Here is a 21,308-nt window from a genome sequence, read left to right on the forward strand (position 1 = left end):
AGCTAATGCATTCTCATAAAAAGAATTCCTTAATCTCAGGTTTTGGTAGCTTTTTATTTAGCCATCTGAACTTCTTAAATATTGAGGCAAATATTAATAAGGTATTTTTCTAAATTGCTAGGGGAGTCTGATAAACTATATCAGACTAATGAAAATTAGAGATATTTTCCAGAATGCTACACATCATGATCATCAGGATGATTAATAGCAGTTCTACTGTTGTTGGACTAATGACTGGTTTGGAAAATTTTCTGAAAGTTCATAGTCCCTATAAGTATTATAGTTTCTTATTTCCCTGGAGACAAAGCAATTAACTCATGCTCTAATGGAACCCTAAGATAAATATCTTGCTAATACATGTTCATGGCATAAAAGTGCTTTTAAGAAAACAGGTGTATCTTCACTTAATTTTTTTAAAGCACCTAAATTAAATTATATAGTGCCCAGTGTTACTTATTCTTTTCAAAAAACACCAAAACTAGTGCAATATCTTTAAAATGTTACTTCAATTACTAAATGTATATTAGGCTTATTGATTTTTCTAATTATAAGATAAGTAATATGGACATAAAGTAGAAATTAAGATATACAGACCTTAAACGGGCCAGTAAACATTGTTATTGATACGTGAAAATCTTCTTTTTAAAGTAAAAATACTCATATTAACAGAAATAACCAGATATTTCAATATGAAGGGAAGAAAAATGTTTGTTTTGACCTACAGAAAAAACTAAAGTCTCAAAAACTATGGCTTTTCATATGTATGTGTATGTGTGTGTTATGTACACCATCATGCCAATAGAGAGATTTTAATCTTATTCAATTGACAACATTTATAATAGTTGGCAAAATTTCTCAGAGTGTATATATATACATATATATATATATATATATATATATATATATATATATGTATATATACATACATACAATCTGATAGTGGGTAAGGACAGATCATAAATGTAATCTTTAAGGCTCTTTTCACTGTAAAGTCAGAATACAGATGTCTAGGAAAAAGTTTAAATATCTCATCACCAATGTGAGGGTGTATCAAAACATAAAATTTATTGTGCCTGTAAAAATAGACATTGTTAATAAAAATATTTTTATTTTTCCCACTAATAGAAATAATAACTATCCTAATAAAAATACAAAGTGTAAAGAAAATAAAAATTACAGCACCCAGAGATAAGCACTTTAAACATTTCACTGAACATACCCTCATATGCAAACATGCACACAGATGATCTTACATAAATTGGACCACAATTTATGTAGTTTGAAATGTTTGCTTTGCTCTTTTTAAGAAAAAAAATCTTTTCATGTCAAATAGGGAACTGCATAATGATTTTTATGACTGCAGAGTATTCTAGCATAGAATGCTCCATAATTTATTTAACTAAACCCTTATTGTAAGATATTAATCTTGTTTATAATCTTTTTTTGCAACAATAAACCTTGATAAACACCCTGTACTAACCTATTTACCAACTTGTCTGATTCTCTCTTTGAAGTAAATTGTCTACAATTACTTCTAATTGGCTACAAAACTGGATAAGAGAACGTGTATATTTTATGTGTAACAGAAACTTTACCTAAACCTTTTTGAAAGCAATTTGCCAATATGTATTAAGATCCATAGATGGGGGAGGGAGATCCCTGGGGGAGGGAAGTGTGCTGAGCTGTGGCATGCAGGGTGGGGTACTGAGCACAGGTGGGGTGAGGTGGAGAGGACAGTGTCCTTTCTCTGAGGGAGGGGCTGTTGGGCGACAGAGACAAAGGAGTGTAGGGTAAGCACAGGTCACAATGGGCAGGAGAGGACATAAGGGGTCCTTCAGGGTGGTTTAGGCCTAGGTGGAGGCTTAGGTTTGGGAGGAGAGGAGCAGTACGAATACAATTGGCGGTGAGTTGTGGAATCCAAAAGAGCAAAGGTTATTGTGAACCAGTGTGTCAGGCTCAAGAGGAGGCCCCTCCCCACTCCAAGTGAATACCAACATCTGCATGCCTCAACATCTGTGCACTCTGACATCTACTGGAACCCCAACATCTACGTGCCTTGGCATCTGCAAACCCTGACATCTACTGGGGCCTGGATCTCTTGCTTCTCCACATCTGCACACTGTAGCATCTACTGGGGCCTAACCTCTGTGGGCCTCCACATCTGTGTACCCTGACATCGACTGGGGTCCCAACATCTGTGCACCTTGACATCTATTGGAGCCCTGACCTCTACTCCTCAACATCCGCATATGGTAACATCTACTGGGGCCCTGGCATCTGTGCACCCCAACATCTCCATTCTCTAGGCAGAGCGCAGTATGGTGCAGATACAATAGTCTCTAGCACTGAGCAATTGGTAATTAGCACCCCCACCCTGTTCTCAGTTGCTCAGAGACAAAAAAGCCTGCAGAAGACCACTGCTAGCCCACTTGCTAGAGAAATCAGGGAAAGAGGACACCCTGCAAAGTGTGGTAAGGTGTGGAGGACCCCTAGGAGCTGTCGTGGCAAAAAATAGCCATGAACAGCCAATTTAAGTTACCACATTACACAGCCCAAAGCAGCCCTGCGATGGGTATGTTTAATACCTCCATGGGGAAACTGCAGCAACAACTGTACAAGGGGGAGTATAGTATATTCAAGTATGCACCAATGTTTGAGAGTGACTTTATACAGGTCAGCAAAAAAGGAGAAGTGATTGATGTGCACAACCGTGCCCGAATGGTAACTGTGGGCATCGTTCGCACCAGCCCCCACCTCACACTACCTGATGTCATGCTGCTGGCCCGACCAGCTGCTATGTGTGATGACTATAACAGATATGGCCCTGCCACCCCGGAAACACGTTACAAGCCTACACAGATCTTAGAGCTAACCAGGCTGCTTCCCTTGAAGTTTGTAACGATATCCATCCATAATGGTAAAAAGCAACAGCTCCACCTGAAGCTTGCCACTGGCCGCTCTTTTTACCTTCAGCTGTGTCCCCCTTCCAACACAAGAGATCTTTTTGTCCACTGGGAAAACCTCGTTTACATTCTGAGACCACCAGTAGAGGCTTACAGTGGTTCCCAGGCCATCCCAGTTGGGAACACACTGGACATAACTGGGTTTGAAGAGAAGAACAAGAGCCCAGGGGTAAGTCTGCGCAAAGACTCTAAAAAATGGGGGCAGAGTGCTGAAGGAGAAGAGCTGAAAGTCCTGCAGAGCCATTGGTACTGAGGCTTACCTAGAAAATGCATTGCATGTAGATGGTTCAGGGCCACAAGAACCTCCATTTGTAGGCCATGTCACATTGGGGAGTGCTCCAGAGTGTTCCCCAAGGCTGTATTTCAGAGCTTCCTTAGCTTCCTTAACTCTTAATTTCATATCCAATACTGTGTCGCCAGTGTGGCATCCTGACCATCTATTCTTGAACATACACTGCTACATCCAGGTAGGCTGATATGTTGTGGGATGTAATGCCTCTACCGCCATGTACTGATTTTGCATACGTCAGTGGCAGAGGGATGTGTTTGTGTGCATGTTTAGTAGCTATCAGAATATTAAAGTGCATACCACTTGGCCAGCAGAAATATTAACATAAGGGTATAAAAAGTAGTCTATGAGGATATTCACTGGTGAATTATAACAGTGCTCTCACTGGCACTGGAATTGTATGAGCAAAACTGGAATGATCATCATGGTCATTGTAGAGATACTAAAGAGGGGAATTCCTGCAACAAATGGGAGATTGGATTGAGACCTCAAAATTCTTATCATAAGCCCTTGTTGTTTAGCTAGAGGAATAAAAGAAACAGACCTTTCTGCCCTCACTTTCTTTATTTCACTTGTTTGTCTTCCCCCACAGGCAAATGTCATTCATGTCTATGGAAGGGATCAAGATCAAGTTGGCATCAAGAGTCTTCACATGAACCCTACAGTGTTTGGGACCACCTATCATGGTTATGCTGGGGAGGAATGAATTCATCAAGCCTCCCACACATACTGCATTCAAGAGTTCACATACTTCTGCAGTCACAAAGCCTATAGCATTTGATAAAAGGGCAGGGATGGTGACAGGAGCAGCCTTTACAGATCCAGGAGGAAGCACAGCTAGAATAGCCACAATGGGTGCATTCAACATGTCTTAATACTATTGTTAGCAAGGGCTGCAAGCCTTTCTTGTCTTGAGAGGGTACTTCCAGCACATCAGTAGGAGATACTGGCTTCTTCCCAGAGGGCAGAATAAATATGGTGATTCCAAGAACAGAAACTACTGGCAAGCCCATTGCAAAGGCAGCTAACAGCTCAGTATTGGGACCCTTTATTACAATCTTGCAGAGTGAAGGCTACATGAGTGAACAGGATGGAAGTCAGAGACCTCCACTCAGCAGGATTGACTCTTTCGGAAATAGCCTCAAAGTCCTATACTGCACGTGGTGCAGAGATGGACACCTCATCCAAGACTGTGGAGGAAAGAAGTATCACCCACCCTAACACAATTCGACTCAGATTCTATGCTCTAATGACATATGCTCTGTTAATAGGGAAAGGTAGTAATAAAAACAAATGGCAATTTATTATCAGGCTCTGAACTATCTTTAACTTCCTCTTAACTTGATATTTGTGATTACATGCAGATGACAGAATAAAATGTTTAAGATTACTCTCAGAGACCCTCCTCCATTTATCATCAATATGTATTCACCAAAAAAAGTCTAAAATTTACTAAATACATAACCAGGAACAAAAGCAAATGATAGTGATGATGATGATGATGATGATGATGACGATGATGATGATGATGATATTATTGTCAGGCATGTTGAAAACTAATTATACTTTACAGAAAGAACTTCATTTCCTCAGTCTCTTTATTCTTGTTCTTTGCCCAACTTAAATATTATTTAACTGCTTTGAAATTATACGAAAGTATCCAATATATTCTATAAGTCTTTATTTTAATTCCTTGATGTTATTTAAAATTCTAAATTTCTTGAAATTTTTACAAGAAGCAATTCCTTTTAAATTCTAAAACTTAGAATTCTAAATAACATCTAGTCACAATGGAAGGATAAAATGCTGTATTAAAACTAGAAAAACAGAAAAATGAGCTGAATAAAAGCTCAATTTAAAATCTAGACAAAAACTGGAGATTAGGTAATCTTAGAAGTGTAAGATCTACAGGATCAGCCAATGTTCTAATTTTTGCAAGTAAAAAATCTATTTAAGACTCTAAAAGTAATACATCACATAGTTTTAATTAAGTCTGTATTTCCATAATCCTCATGTTTCTGAAGCTTAGCACCATGCTTTGAATGAAGAAGATATTTGACACATATGTGCTGGATTCAATTAAATTAAGGGTTATAAACGTGAAATAAATATATATTATTCGAATCCAAAAGTCTGGGTATATGGAAATTTGCATAGCAGCATACTAATTCCACTGATCCCAAAGGCTCCTACACCAAACTGTAAGGTAATGGTTTTCCATGAGGCCTTAAAAATCACTAAGCCAAGCACTGTGCATATGAGGCCTCATTTTTTGATGACCCCTCACTATATTTAAATAATTTAAATGATTTTTAAATCATTTATTATTTAATAAAATCACAAATATTTAAATGATTTTAATGACCCCACACACACACACACACAATATTTCAGGTCTGAAAAAAAACAGCTTCAAAATAAAATCCTGTTATTCATGAAATTTATGAAGATTTTTAATTTTGAAGCTGGCCTGGAAAATCCTGAGTTCAAAGCTATTGCAAGTTGTAGGATAAATTTACATTTGATATGTCTCCAATGTCACGAGAAATGTATTAAATTTTATCGTAAATACATAACATATGTTAAAGGAGAGTCCACCAACAAAGTGAAAACATTAGAAGCCCAGATGAGAATATTAGTAAAAGAATTCTACTTTTGATTCATTATATTAAATACAGTAAAAAAAAAAAAGATACTACATTTCAAGTAAATTTATAGATGTGATGCAGTAACAAAATACCAATAAGGATACTTTTATAAAATATAAATTTTTAACAGCAGACAATCATGTCAGCTAAATAATGCAATCAAGATTTCTCCTGCCATGCATTATATGTAAAAATATCAAAACTGAGTCATGTGGTTTTAAAAATAGGACAACAGAAATAAGAGATTTCAGAAGAACACCCAAGCCAAACACGATGTGATATAATGAGAGGAATGAGAGTTATCTCCAGATAAGGTGAATTAAACAAAAAAATAAGACTAAGAAGTTTAATGAACTTGATAGTTTGAAAAAGTACACAGAATACACTCACACACACAATGTAAGGGGGGAAAAGCCACAGCCTGGGAAACCATTGTGTAGTAAATGTAACTACTAAATATTATTTGCCAGTCTTCACAGGAAAATGGCCAAATAAAAGTATCCAGTAATAAAAAAATTGTAAACCAAAATCAAGTTACTACCAACCCTACTACCAAGCCTAATAAAATGAAAAAAATAAATGTTTAGGAAGGTGGTAGAGAAGGAAATTCTAGTCATATATTATTGATGGCTTAGAGCCCTAATACTTTATTTTATGAAACAGAAAAAAAAAGAGATAAAGGCATTCAATTTACTGGTAAATGTTAAGCAGATAAGGTTATATTAATAAAATAAAACCAATGTTTCTTGCTGTTCTTTCTCCTATATCTTTATAGATACGATCTTTAAGTGAGGAAATGAAAGCATTGAACATGCACATTGTTCATTGTTTTACTAATTATTAATACTGACAATATGTCAGGGACTATGGCCTTAGAAACAGATATTAAGCAATACATAGTCTCTACCATTATGGAACTCATAGTCCAGTATATATTGATAACAATTCTGATTCAGATTGGATTAGGATACTGTCTTAAAGTCCTATAAATAGTTCGTGTTAAGATGAAGAGATTCTTTAAGTACTATATGCTGATTTGATTATCTCCATAATAAATTCATATGGGACTTGAGTGGCTATGATCAATTTGTGACATAAGACATGAAAAATATGATTTTTTTCTTGGACACAATTGCTTCTACTTATTGCAAAATAGAATATAGTATTTTTGAAATTTAACACTATCTTGGACAATTACTGTGAATTATTTTCTGTCCTATGTCCTAGACTGTTTTTCCACCTATGCACTAAGTAGTTACACATACATACCTTTACCATTACACTGTCTTTTGTATTAAGTGTTTTTTCGTATTTTCATTGTGGCTTTAAATTTCCTAACTCTGGTTAATTTTACTTAATTCTCAAATTCCTCCAAAGACTTGTGGTACAAAACATAAATAGGAATTTGAAGGTGATACAATAGAATAAAATTGACTTAATGAATCATGAGATGATTTCAAAGTTATAGTCAATGTTTTTAGTGTTCTGGTATCATTTTGGATTGTACTACATAATCTTCAGTGGTAAACATTATTCTACAATGTTTCATTGTGCTAAAAAATTAAAAACCACTGACAATGCTTTTAAAGAGCCCCAATATGTTTCCTTGTAAATAATTTTTATTATTTTAATAAAACTTATAATTTGAAAATAGCATTCCTTAAAATGAGCTATTTCTAGATCATAAATATGAAAACCCTCATAAACAACTCAATTTTTCTGGAAGTAGCATCATGATCAAAATAAAACCACCACATAAAATGATGTAAAATATGTATTTGCATATGCATACATGTACAGCAAGTTAGATAAACATCTTACTGACCTTTAAACGAAGAAAAATTACAGGGTGAATAAGAGAGTAATTGGATTTCCAGGAAGAGAGAAAAGATTTCCCTAAAAACATAAACTATTTTGGTGTTTTATTATATCTTAAGAAAAGCAAACTGTTACCTGTGCAAGAATTGGGAAGCCAAGGTTCCTACATCCATTACAAGGAGTTAATGCTTCCCAGAGTCCTGAGGGCCCACAAGTGTTTTCATCATCATCATCTTCTTCCACTTCTCCTGGTGACAGATTTATTGTAGATGAAGTCCTCTGAAATTAAATGTATATTATACCAATATATTATATCAATGTTATTTAGATATCTTAATATCAATTAAATTACATTAATTTCTTATAGTGTATGTTAGCAAGCAAAATCAGTTTAATATTCACCATAGTTACGTGGCTATGCCATGTGACTAAGCAAAAACCATGCATAATTCAACCTGAATGTTTAAAAAAATTGAAAGTGAAAAAAAACGGATGAAAAAGGATAGGATACAAAAGGTTCATAATGAAGAACAGGACATGAAAATGACCCAAGAAAATATCTCAATAGCAACAAATGAGAAAAATCTTATGATTTCTAAATGCAATCAGATAAGTAGCAGGAAGATACATTACTGAAACAGGAATTGCTAAAAAGCCCATTTTTTCACAATGTCTTCTTTTCAAAAAAATGAACTTCATAAAATTTTATATTATACGTGTAATAAGGGTAATATTTTTTAAGTTAATAGTGGGATTTCCATGTTGAACCTGCATATTTACTTTTGCTATTTCCCAAATCCCATTAAAATGACAGAAAAGGGCTTGTAAAAAATGGTCTAAAGCATAAGAACAAGGACAACAGGAAAAAGATTAGAAGAGCAATAACAAGAAAATTTTAAGAGAATGATAAAGAAATGGGTAGGTATTACCTGATTTAGCAAACTTGAGAAAACTGAAAACAAAATGTTGGCGAGGAGGAATAAGTAGCATGTCTAGGTATGACTTGACACCATTAAAAGGGCTTAAGAATTCTATATTTGAAAGAGACGCTTAGACCCATCTTCTAAAACGGCCAAGAAACTAAACCTTCACCACTAACAAGAAATTGGAGGTTTATTTTCTGGTGAGATTGAAGCAACGGATTATGAATTCTAACAATCCATGCACAGTGAACAGAGGGGTGTCTGTAAAAACAAATAAATTGAATATCTAGTAGCTGTAGACTCTCAACCTACCCTAGGGTCTGCCTACATTTGCCTTAAAGAACATGGCAGCTAGGTTTATATCCCCCAAGTAGGTAGGAGATGAGAATGTACTCCCCTCTGTAGAAATTGACCTCCCAAGAAAAAAAGATCTATAGGTACCTAGTAAAATGATAGGTACCTTAAATCCTACTATGAAGCCCATCTCTCAAAAAAACTACACTCATATAAACAGTTTCTAATTTTTTAGGTAAATATGAACAAGAATCCAAGCACCATCACACATTTGAAGGAAGCCTTTAATAGAGACCAAAATAAATATACAGAAAAAATTAAAAAATAGTATTCACAAAGAAATAGAAGATCTTTGCATCCATCAAATAAGAACAATGCTACAAAACTAATAAACACATAAAACCCAATAGAAGAGATGGAAAATAAGGCTGCAGAAACTCCCTAGAAGATAGAACAAAAGATGAGCAGAAAATAAAAGTTAAGAAAACTACGGGATCAAACTAAAAGGCCCATGTAGATAATGGGAGGAAATTATCAAAGAAACAATGCAAGGAATTTTGCCAGAACTGATGAAAATTCCATATTCAAAGAGCCTGGTGAATGCTCAGCAAACTGAATTAAAGAAAAAAAAAGGTAAAAGTCTTCAGAAAGTTGGATACAACACTGATATATCATGATTATTGAAGTTAGTCAAGATACTGTATATATTAAATTGTAAATGGCCCACTTGCCCCTCAAAAAGTTGTTCCTTTAAGCAATAAAATATATGACTTTAAAATATAAGATTTTGTTTTTCTACATTCACATCTTAAATTTACCTTCATCAATTTTCAGTAACTGAGAAATCATAAACTTAAAAAGCCCCTTAAGCAGTTACAGTTTATAAGGTAACAATAATAATAACAGCTATAATCTATTGAACATTTACTATGTGACATTATAAGATCATATTATTCACACAAACTAAGGCACAGAGAGGTCAAGTAAAACCAAGATCACAGAACTATTAGTGGCAGAATAGGATTCTAATCCAGACTACCTGACTCTAGAGCTGACCGCCCCCCCCACCACTATGTTACGTGGCTTCTCATTCAGCACAATGTTGCTGTAAAAAGCAACATAGTGAATAACTGAGCTGATGCAACTGCAGTTTAAATTTCAAAAGTATATTTGTTAGTATATTTCTGCTACATAAGGATATGCCTGAAAGCAATTTGCTATCTGTGACAACCAAACTTTCTGTAATTTGATACATAGTAGCCCATACTTTCATAAAAATACATTTCTCAAATCAGTAATAAAAGATGATTATCACAGGGATTTTTCATCCTACAGATACCCTGGTGAGAAAATCCTGGGGCATCTAAAACTTTATTCTAGCAAGATCAATGTCTGATCATGTCTGATCAATGTTGTGTACAAACCAGAATAAAATAACCAATAGGCATCTCATTCACCAACTCAGGATCAGTTGTTGGTTTGTTTGGCCATCAATGTTGACATGGCATGGCACTATAAATCATTACATACATGGCAAGAATTATTATCATTTCACAGATTAATCAGTTCTTTTCTATTTTTGTTAATGGTGCTATAATTATTTGATCTAATCTTACTGAGAACTTCCTCTACCCCAGAGAAAAATTCTCTTTTTGTCTCTTCCCTACTCATACATCTCCAATTATTTCCCACTGTGCAGTAAACAATATCCAAATTCCTCAAGGTTATAGGGTCAAACTATTTTTCAACACTTTTACTTACTCTACTGTACTCACCCAGACCCCAACCAAGTGGAACTGCTTATCCTTCCTTAATCATGCTCAATACATTTATTCATGCCTTCCATCTTATGTCTCCAGGAAGCATATTGTACTGGTTAAAAATATAGGCTCTAAAATTAGTTCTGAATTTTTGACTTGCCTACTTATTAGCCTACTTATTACGGTGATTTTCATCAGATATGACCACTGTCAGCCCCACGTGCCTTATCTGCACAATGGAAAATAATATGGCAGGACTCCTCTCAGATTTTTTTCCTGATAGTTAAATGAGGTAATGAACATGAAGTGCTTGAAACATAATAAAGTTTTAACAAATATTAACTATGATTTTAGCTATTATCTTCCTATAATCACACTGATCCCTCTAAGTACAGTTCAGATTTCACTTCTTTCCAGATTTCCCACAAAGAGAAATGATGTGGTTCTTTTGTAAATGTCTATAGCCCTTTGTGTTTGAGTATTATGATATTTCACATATACATTGAGATGATAGATGGCATAGTGGCAAAAACAAGCATCTATGAAGTCAGATAGATACATATTTAAATCCTGTCTCTGCCATTTCCAAGCTGTGTGACTTCAAGCAAATCATATAATCTTATTCATCTTAGTTTCCTTATCTGAAAAGTAGGAAAAATAGTAATTCCTCCTTGATAGGGTTGTATGAGGATAAAATTAATTGCATGACAGTGATTAGCAAATAAAAAATAATAAATACATATTGCTATTTTATTATCTTTATCCTGAGATACACACACATGCACACACACACACAAACCCCAGCTTATTTATCCTAGTTAATTGTAAGTTATTTGAAAGCAAACATTGTCTTACATTTGTATCTCTTACGATGGGTATGCATAATAGAATTTAATAATTATTTATTGAATGAATTATCAGTGAATTTCAAACTATCATTTTCATTTAACTACCTAGAAAATTTTACTAATATTAAGGGGTATATGTAATTGCATCACAAATCTCATTATAGTTACTTTGGTTTTATTTTATATTAACCATTACCAGCAGCATTAGCAGAAATAACAAAATTTATCAGTGGTTTAGTACTGCCCCCTAAAGACAGTATATAAATTAACTGTGTAAAACAATTTTCCGCTTGCTGCTTTACAATTTAATATGCCTGGAAAAGATTTTTATCAAGCTAAATATAATCTTCAATTATTTATGAAAAAACCCATAAACACACTTAAACTTGGGAGCTTCCTTTATTTCAAATACCTTTGAATATTTTTATTGGAGATCCAACTGTGTTCCTAAAGTTCCAGAAATTCTTCCATGAAATATAGACCTAAATTGTCATGGTTTGAGCCTATTATCTTTCCTGTTTAATACACAGTAATTATGTCAATGAAAGATTGGACCAGTTCTACATTGTCACAAAGGACGAAACTCACAATACATAAATACCATGGGAAGACAAATTTGAACTCAACCAAAGAAAAATACTTCTGGAACAATTATATCAGTCTAACATTAAAGAAATGTGATTTCTTGGTGAGGATATGTATTTATAGACATATATATCATATTTTTTCATTGTGGCATAAGCATAATAATGTACTAAATATCTGTAATGATGCTTTATAGTTTAAAAAATGATTTCAGATATAGAATAGTCCAATAAAGTAGGGTGGGGACTATCCCTATTTTACAAGTGAAGAAGCTGATGCTCTTGCAACGTTATTCAATTTGCAAGATCATCCTACAAATGAGGCTAGATTATAATCCAAGTCCTTTGACTCTAGGTGTTATAATCTTTCTTCCACACCATGGAACCAAGCTCCTAATTAGTAGAGCTCTTCAAAGTTACAAGAGATATTCAATTCAAGATGTTCAGAATATCCACAAAGAAATTTCTTTGTTATGTGACAGTTTATAATTGATGGCCTTTAAATTATTTTTTAACTCTAAACTTCTATAAATCTATGCAGTTAAAGTATAGGATTAAGGGCCAGTTATGATCCCATAGAGACCCTTTAAATCCTTATCAGTCAACTCTCTAATGCATGTCTTTATAAACATGGTGGTGAGAGGGGGAGGGAAAGGTCAAGGATATCCATGTCCTGTCCAAATGTTCCTGGAGGAGACCTTAGGGGCTCGACTTAGCCAGAATATAGGACAGCGGTATGTGTGTGGGGAAATGGGATGATGGAATAGACAAGACTCATCCTACAAGAAATACAAAATGAAAAAAAGTAGGAAAACCATCCCATTGAACTGTCAATGCAAAGGGACCAGGCAGAAAGCCAGGCCCCAGGACATAGGCAACCATCAGAAACGAGATCAAAACAAAGGAAGACCATTTGGAATGGAAGCCAGCAATCTGGATGACTGTGGAGCTGAATCAACAAGTCTTTTTGTCTTTGTTTTTCAAAAAATAAAATTGATTTATGGATTTTTAATAAAATTTAAAGCAATACATACTTATTATAAAACAAACCATTCCAAATTAAAAGTTATAAAAGAGGAAATGACGCTTTCCTAAACTCATTCCCACTGTAAACATTCAGTGCATGTCTTTTCAGATTTTGTACTTGCCTGATGATTTTGCTAGGACAAATTCATAAATATGCAATTGTATGCCAAAAAGCACACCCATTGAACTTTGTATATACTGCCAATGTTGCCTCTATAACTTCCTCTCCACACAGTGACCAGGGAAGTTTTTCATTATGACAACAAGATCGTGTTACCATCTTCCTTAAAAACATTCAATAGTAAAATTCAAAATTCTTCATGATCCAAAAGGCTGGATATGACTTGCCCTTACTCGCCTCCAATTTTGTCCTACCACCAACCTTCTTCCTCCCCTTTGCTCATAACATGTAAACAAACTACACTGTCTGTTTTCCTGGAATGTATCAAGTTTCCTCCTACCTTGAACTTCACATACCATTTCTCTAGGAGAGACTGTTGTCTCCCAGAAACACATTCTCTCCTCCCCTATTTGTCTTTAGTAACAGAATATCTAGCTTCTTTTTCTATGATTACAAAACCCTTTTAGTTGGGCATATGTCTGCTTTGAAGACATTTCCCAACCCCTGTTGCAGCTAGGTGTGGCCATGTGATTAACTCAGAACCTTACAGTATAAAAGTGTTAGTAGAGTGATGATACATGTATTCCTTCCTCCACTTGCTTTTTCTCCTGATGGGAATGCTAACGAAATGGCTGAAGCTGGAGCAGTCATCTTGAACCATGAGGCATCCTTGGAACTAGAGAACATACACAATGGAAAAATAAAATAGAAGAATCCTGGATTCCTCTTGCTGGTGAATACTACCAGCCTTGGACTGGCTTAGCTCTAAGCTTTGTAAGTGGGAATGAAATAAACTTCTTAAGCCATTTGTTATTTTGGATTTTCTGTTACTTGCTATTGTACCAAATCCTAATAAATAAATTGCGGGAATGTTCTCTTCTCATCTTTGTCAGGATTAATCTTATTTGTGCTTGAGGTGTGAACTTAATTCCCTTCCTTTGGTAGGCTTTGGTAGGTCAAAATTAGTTTCCTTTCTTACATGTTTTCACAGTATCCTGCTTTTTTAAATAACAATTATTACAAACATAATTTTACAGTTACTTGTGTGATTTTGATTCAGTATCTCCTATCCCTACTCAGTTACAAGCTGCCTGATTGCAGAGATGTCTGTTGGATTAGCTACCACAAGCACTGCACTTAGCACAAGTGCCTGGAACATTGAAGAATTTTTCATTCCATAGGTGTTGAGTGAATAAATGAGTTAAGGAAATAAATGCCAGCTTGCCTTCAAAAATGTTTTATTAATGTGAACATTTACACCAATTTAACTATAGCCCAGATCTTAGTGTCCTTTATCTTGACTCCCCTGAATTCACTTGCTCTCACTGTGTTCATCTTATATTCAAGCTAATGTAGAAGTCAGCACCTATTTGATTTCATTAAAGAACACATTCATACCAGTCATTAGCAAGCATTTTATATTTTACCAGAAACTTTGTAGCAGAGAAAGAGAATGGGCTTTAAATTGCACAATTTAACCTCTCCTTCCCAACAAGTATTTTTCTCCTTGTAATGATGGTCTGGTAGGAGGGTGCTTTTCACCGCATCCACTAAGAAGTGCCCAGCTTCTTTGATGTTTATTTCCTCCCACAAGCTTATTCCATTAGTTCTTCAAATTCCTCTCTTTTATTATGCAGAGCAGTTTAACTCTAGCATACATTTTATCTCCAAATTACACAACTAATCCCATTACACAAGTGACCTTATACAGGGAATATTATTTTTTGTCAATTTGAAAGACAAGAGAAAAAGATGTATCAAAAATATTTTCTTTTTTATAGAATTTAAAAAATTGGGGATCTAAGGGCCTACTGGAATATTGAGAGAGGAAAGAAAATTGCAAAGTGTTAAACTGGTTTATTTACACCAAAACTATGACAGTGCCAATGATCGAACAAATACAGGTCAATGATCATATTACTCAAAAAGGAGCAAACTCATGTATCTTAAATTCAGTCTTGAGAAAGAGACCACCTGCTACAATTTCATATATAGCAATGCCCAGAAAACTTAGTGTCAAATGAAATGTCCTCATTAGCTTATCAACACTTAAACATCTGTTTGATTTTCTGAAAATAACTCTGCAGAGTTACCCTACACTAGCTTTGCACCACAGTCACTCCAGGTTAGTGTAAATTCACAAAAACTGTAATATTTAAGTGCTCTGAAAAACAAAATTTTTCTCACATTTATATGGAGTTACCTGGGAATCCTAACTAGCATTTATATCTTCAAGGAAAAGAAAGGAAGAAGAAAAACAAGTCTTTATGCCAACGAGCACACTGAGTCCACCTAGTATCCACACACCAAAATGATGTTTTTCTGTACAATAAATGTATTTTAAACTTGGAGATTTGCCAGTATCAAAAGTATTTCACACTTACTGAAGTATGGATTTACTATTAAAGCAACTATTTTCAGTTGCAAGAAATACTGAAGAATAGATTAAGGAGAGCTGTTCTCTTTTTAATAGGACATGAGACATTGCAATTCTTTTTTTTTTTATTTTTATTTTTTTCCAATATATGAAATTTATTGTCAAATTGGTTTCCAAACAACACCCAGTGCTCATCCCAAAAGGTGCCCCCCTCAATACCCATCACCCACCCTCCCCTCCCTCCCACCCCCCATCAACCCTCTGTTTGTTCTCAGTTTTTAAGAGTCTCTTATGCTTTGGCTCTCTCCCACTCTAACCTTTTTTGAGACATTGCAATTCTTCTAAAATGCTCAGTTCCAGCTAATTTTGTCCCTACCTGCTACCGGCTTACAGGGTTGACATCCTTTGCATAGCCACCTGGAAAGCTTCAAAGAAGAATGCACTTAGTTTGCTATTTTACTTTCATACAATCAGTTTGCATGTTCTTATTATCTCTTGAAACTTTACTTATCTGTCTCTTGCTTAATAATTGATACTGTTTATTAGTGCAAAATTAGAGAGAAGTCTAAACTGACGTCAAGTTTATGCACAAGTTTATGCACAGTTCAAATAAGTTAAGGTTACTTTAGAAAACTTAGTCACGCTCTGTTTTTCAGCAAGATTTAACATAAAAAGCAAAATGTATAACTTTTAAACTATTCTTCAGGACAGATCATTTTATAGAGACAAATACTAATTCTCAGAGTTTCCCTTTTAAAAATCAAATTTATTAAAGTATTCCATAGTATGCACTCATTTTAAATGTACAGTTTGACAACTTTTAATAAATGTATACTGATGAGGGACCTTAGGGCAAGCTGAGGGCAAAATACAGGTTGGCACATACCCATCACCCCCCCACCCCAGGTGGAATATGTGTGATAGTCCTCGGACACTCCTGGCTACCCAAGAACAAAGGTAAGGAGTTTAACTGCTTGCCATGGTAATGTAGGCAATGAAATTAAATGTGGGCAAATGAAAAATTAAATTCCCTTACTGCCTACAGACCACTGACAAGTCCTCGAAACTGGCAGAGTGACCCCCCCTCTAGGAGCTCAGCTGCCTCAAGGATGACACTTTGCTGGGGGAAAAAGAGAACCTTAAGCTTAACATTATCCCAGCCTCAAGGATCCTGTGTATCTACTTCCTTTATCTCAACTGCCCCAAGATATATGCTAGCAATCATACTCTAAGCCTATGGAGCCCTGATGTACATCCAAAGGGTCTCATGACTGACATTTTATTAAATGGTAAGAAATGGTGTTTCCCTAGAGATAGCTAGCCCCTCAAAGTCCTGGAAACTTGGTTCCAAAATACCTTAGAGACTTACTTTATCCCTAAGAGTAAAGCCTCAGAAAGCTTTTTTCTGTCACTGAATTAGACACATCTTTTCTAAAACTTCACAAAAATGGGATCATAAGCATGTAATTTATATCTGGCTTCTTTCACTCAGCATAACGTTTTTGAGATTTATCTCTATTTTTCGTGTATCTATAGTTTATTGCTTTTTAATGAAAAGTAGTTTTCCATTAAATGGATAGTTTTCCATTTAATGGATATGTTAAAGTTGATTACACTTGTCTGTTGATAGACGTTGTCTGTCTGTTGATAGACGTTTAGGTTGTTTCCAGTTTGGGGCCATTATGTATAAAGTTGGTGTGAACTTTCATGTAAAAGTCTGTGTGTGGACATAAACTTTTGTTTCTCTCTGGGTAAATACCTAAAATGCCAGGTCACATGGTATATCTTAAACTTTTTAAGAAATTGTCATAATGTTTTCCAAAGTGTTTGTACCATTTTACATTCCCATTAGGTGTATATGAGAGTTCAAGTGCCTCCACATTATTAGCAACACTGAATTTTAGCCATTGAAATGGGGGTGGAACACTTACCACATGTTTTAGTTTCCATTTCTGTGATTACTAATATGTTAAGTGTCTTTTTCTGTGCTTGGAAGCAATACATACATTTTTTGGTTTTTTATTTGTATTTTATTTTTTGGTGAAATATCCTTTCAAATTCTTTGCCTATTTTTATTGGGTTAATTCGATTTCTTATTTTGAATTTTAAGAGGTTCTTTTTTTTTAGAGCAGTTTATGGTTCACAGCAAAACTAAGAAAGGAACAGAGATTTCCTATACCCCCTACCCTCACACATGCATAGTTTCTGCCATTATCAACATCTCCTACCATAGTGGTACCTTTGTAACCGTTGATGAACCTACATTCACACAACATAATCACCCCCAAGCCTGTAGTTTACATTACATTTTTTATAATGACATGTATCCATCATTATGGTATCATACAAAGTATTTTCATTGCCCTAAAGATCCTCTGTGCTCCACCTATTCATCCTTCTATTACAACCACTGTTTTTGTTTTTTACTGTCTCCATAGTTTTGCTCTTTCCAGAATGTCATATAGTTGGAATTATAAGGTATGTAGCCCTTTCAGGTTGGCTTTTTTCATGTAGTAACACATATTTGAGGTTACTTTCTGTCTTTTCATGGTTTGACAGCTCATTTCTTTTTAGTGCTGAATAATGTTCCACCATCTTGATGTACCATAGTTTATTTATCCATTCACCTACTAAAGAATATCTTGGTTTCTTCCAAGTTTGGAAAATTATTAATAAAGCTGCTATAAACGTCTGTGTGCAGGTTTGTGTGGACATATGTTTTCAACTCTTTGGGTAAATACTAAGGCATGAGAATGCTGGATCATATAATAAGAATATATTTCATGTTGTAAGAAATTACAAAACTACCTTCCAAAGTGGTTGTACCATTTCACATTCCCACCAACAATGCGAGTTCCTCTTGATCAACACACTTAGCATCTGGCCTTGTCAGTCTTCTGGATTTTGACCATTCTAGTAGGTGATTTGATTTGTGGTTTTATTTTGCATTTTCCTGATGACATGTGCAGCATCTTTGCATATGCTTAGTTGCCATCTATATATCTTCATTGTCTTTGAAGGTCTTTGGCCCATTTTTAGTCTATTGTTTGTTTTTTTATCATTGAACTTTAAGAGTTCTTTATATGTTTTTGATAATGGTCCTTTATCAGATTCATGATTTACAAATATTTGTTCCTTGTCTGTGGCTTATCCTCTCATTAAGAGCAAATGTTTTTAAATTTAAGAAACTCCAGCTGATCAATTATTTCTTTCATGGATCCTACTTTTAGTGTTAAATCTAAAAAGTAATCACCATACCCAAGGTCATCTAGATTTTCTATGTTTTCACCTAGGAATTTTATAGTTATGTGTTTTACGTTTAGGTCTATGATCCATTTTGAGTTAAACTTTGTGAAGAGTGTAAGGTCTGTGTCTAGCTTAATTTTTTTGCATGTGAAAGTCCACAGTTGTAAGCTTTTTTAATATTCTATATTCTCGCTATATATCCTTTGTGCTATTTACTTAATATCTAAGAAATCTTTGCTTACCCCAAAGTCATAAAGATATTCGCCTATATTTTCTTTTGTAAATTTAACGTTTATATTTTTACATTTTGGTCTTTGATCCACCTTGAGTTAATATTCATGTAGAGTAGGAAGTAAAGTTTGAGATTCATTTTTTAAAATATGGACCAAGTTGTTCTAGCCCCGGTGAAAAGATTACTCTTTCCAATTAAAGTGCCCCAAAACTTTTTTGAAAATCAATAGACCATATATGTGTGGGTCTATTTTTGCAATTTCTCTATTCTGTTCTACTGATCTGTAATTCTCTCCTCATGCCAATACCACATTGACTTATTACACCTTTATAGTAAGCCCGAAATCAGAATCCTCCAAATTTGTGCTCTTTCAAAATTGTTTTAACTGTTATATTACCTCTGACTTTGCAAAAAAAAAAAAAAAAAAAAAAATTACAATACACCTGTCAATATCTGGTAAAAAAAAAAAAAGTCCTGCTTGGGTTTTAATCGGAATTGCACTAAATCCACAGTACAAGTTGGGGAGAAGAGATATCTAAACAGTATTTAGTCTTCTGGCTTATGAATACAATATACTTCTACATAAATTAGGTCTTCTTTATTTATAGTCTTCAGTGTACTACTCTTGTACACACCTTTTAAAATCCATATGGATAAACATGTATTTCACATTTTTGGAAAACATTTTCAATGCCATTATCAGATTAATTTCAACATCAATTATTCATTTAAAAGTAGAATTCATTTATTTATTGACCTTGCATCCTGCTAAAGATACATTTTAGTTCTGCCTGGTTTTTTGCATATTTTTAAAGAATTTTTTAAGTAGACAATCACAAAATCTGTGAGTTACCTTTCCTTAAAATCTGTATGCTTTTCTTGCTTTTGCCTTATTAAACTGTCCAAAATGTCCAGTACAATATTGAATAGAAATGGTAAGAGCAAACATCTTTGTCCTATCTCTAATCTTAAGTTAAAAGTGTTCAGTCTTTTGGGGTATTCACTTTTGAATGCCTGCTCTCTGTAAAAAGAGCTTTCATGCTATTCTTACTTTCTAATCTTATACTCTAATAAACTTTGGACTGCTGTTCATTAAAAAGAAAAGCATTCAGTCTTTCAGCATTATGAAATATGTTAACTATAGCATTTTTGTAGAGGCCCTTTATAAAGCTGAGGAAGCTCTTTCTATTCTCTGGTTTACTGAGAGTCTGTATCATGAATAGATGCTTTTTCTACACTGTTTATATAATCATATATTTTTCTTCTTTATTCTATTAATATGATAAATCACATCAATTGATTTTAGATTGTTAAAATAACTCTACCTTTCTAGTATATACCTCATTTGGTCATGATCTTTTCAATATATTACTTATTTATTACTGTTTTGTTAAGAATCTTTGGTACTGTGTTCCTGAGTGATATTGTTGTAAAGTTTTCTTCCTGTGAAGAAAGTTTTCTTCCTGTCTTCAGTATTGCAGTAATGCTGACTTCATATAATAACTTGGGAACAATGCTAATCCTTTATTTTCTAAAAGGTTTTTCATCATTGAACCATCCAAGGCTGATGGTTCACTGATGGTTTTCTTGTGGGTAAATTTTAATTAATATAAGTATATAAAATGTAATTATATTACATAAGTATACAATCAATTTTATTAATTGATTACTTATTTATTCAATTCAAATTTCATTGCTTATATCCACCATTTCAAATATATTCATTTAAATCGTTAAGCTATCTGTTGTTCAACAACTACTGTCAATAAGACTAAACTTGAGGGTGAGGAAAGAGAAAGGCAAATGTCATCAACTCAGAACTCAAGGTGTAAAGAGATATGTATATAAATAACTAGACGTAAAAGTAGGCCAAAATTATGAGTCTTACAGAGATATAGAAACAAAGTACTAGCAGAACATAAAGAAGGAGTCATTTGTGGAAGAAAGAATTCAAAAAACTGCTTGCAGTTAAGCAGCAGTAGTACCTCATGAGATAAAAAACTGACAAGAGGGGAAGAGGGGGAATAAGAGTGAAGTGGAGGGGTTGCATGATCACAGCAGTGCCAAGTGCTTACTCTGTTTGGCAAATTAAGTATGAGGAAGTGCATAGTAAGATGATGACACAGAAAAAATAAATTGAAGTTCTATTGAGGGATGGGTAGTTTAAAACAAGTTCAAC

General features: G+C 34.4%; 2 protein-coding genes across 10 annotated transcripts in view; one reads left to right on the forward strand and one right to left on the reverse strand.

Moving 5' to 3' along the window:
* Positions 1-21,308, reverse strand: part of ANKS1B (ankyrin repeat and sterile alpha motif domain containing 1B) — a 1,065,991-nt gene that overhangs the window by 763,812 nt on the left and 280,871 nt on the right. For all 9 annotated transcript variants that reach the window (XM_042992986.1, XM_042992985.1, XM_042992982.1 and 6 more), the window contains exon 9: positions 7,854-7,997. In XM_042992986.1, the coding sequence (XP_042848920.1) occupies positions 7,854-7,997 (144 nt within the window). The remainder of the gene's footprint in view (positions 1-7,853; positions 7,998-21,308) is intronic.
* FAM71C (family with sequence similarity 71 member C) lies at positions 1,735-4,556 on the forward strand. The gene is made up of 2 exons (XM_007085654.2): positions 1,735-3,132; positions 3,845-4,556. Exons 1-2 carry the CDS (start codon positions 2,518-2,520, stop codon positions 3,956-3,958), a joined length of 729 nt encoding a protein of 242 aa, XP_007085716.1. The 5' UTR covers positions 1,735-2,517; the 3' UTR covers positions 3,959-4,556.

Source organism: Panthera tigris, chromosome B4, assembly GCF_018350195.1.
Source record: "Panthera tigris isolate Pti1 chromosome B4, P.tigris_Pti1_mat1.1, whole genome shotgun sequence".
In the NCBI taxonomy this organism is placed as follows: Eukaryota; Metazoa; Chordata; class Mammalia; order Carnivora; family Felidae; genus Panthera; species Panthera tigris.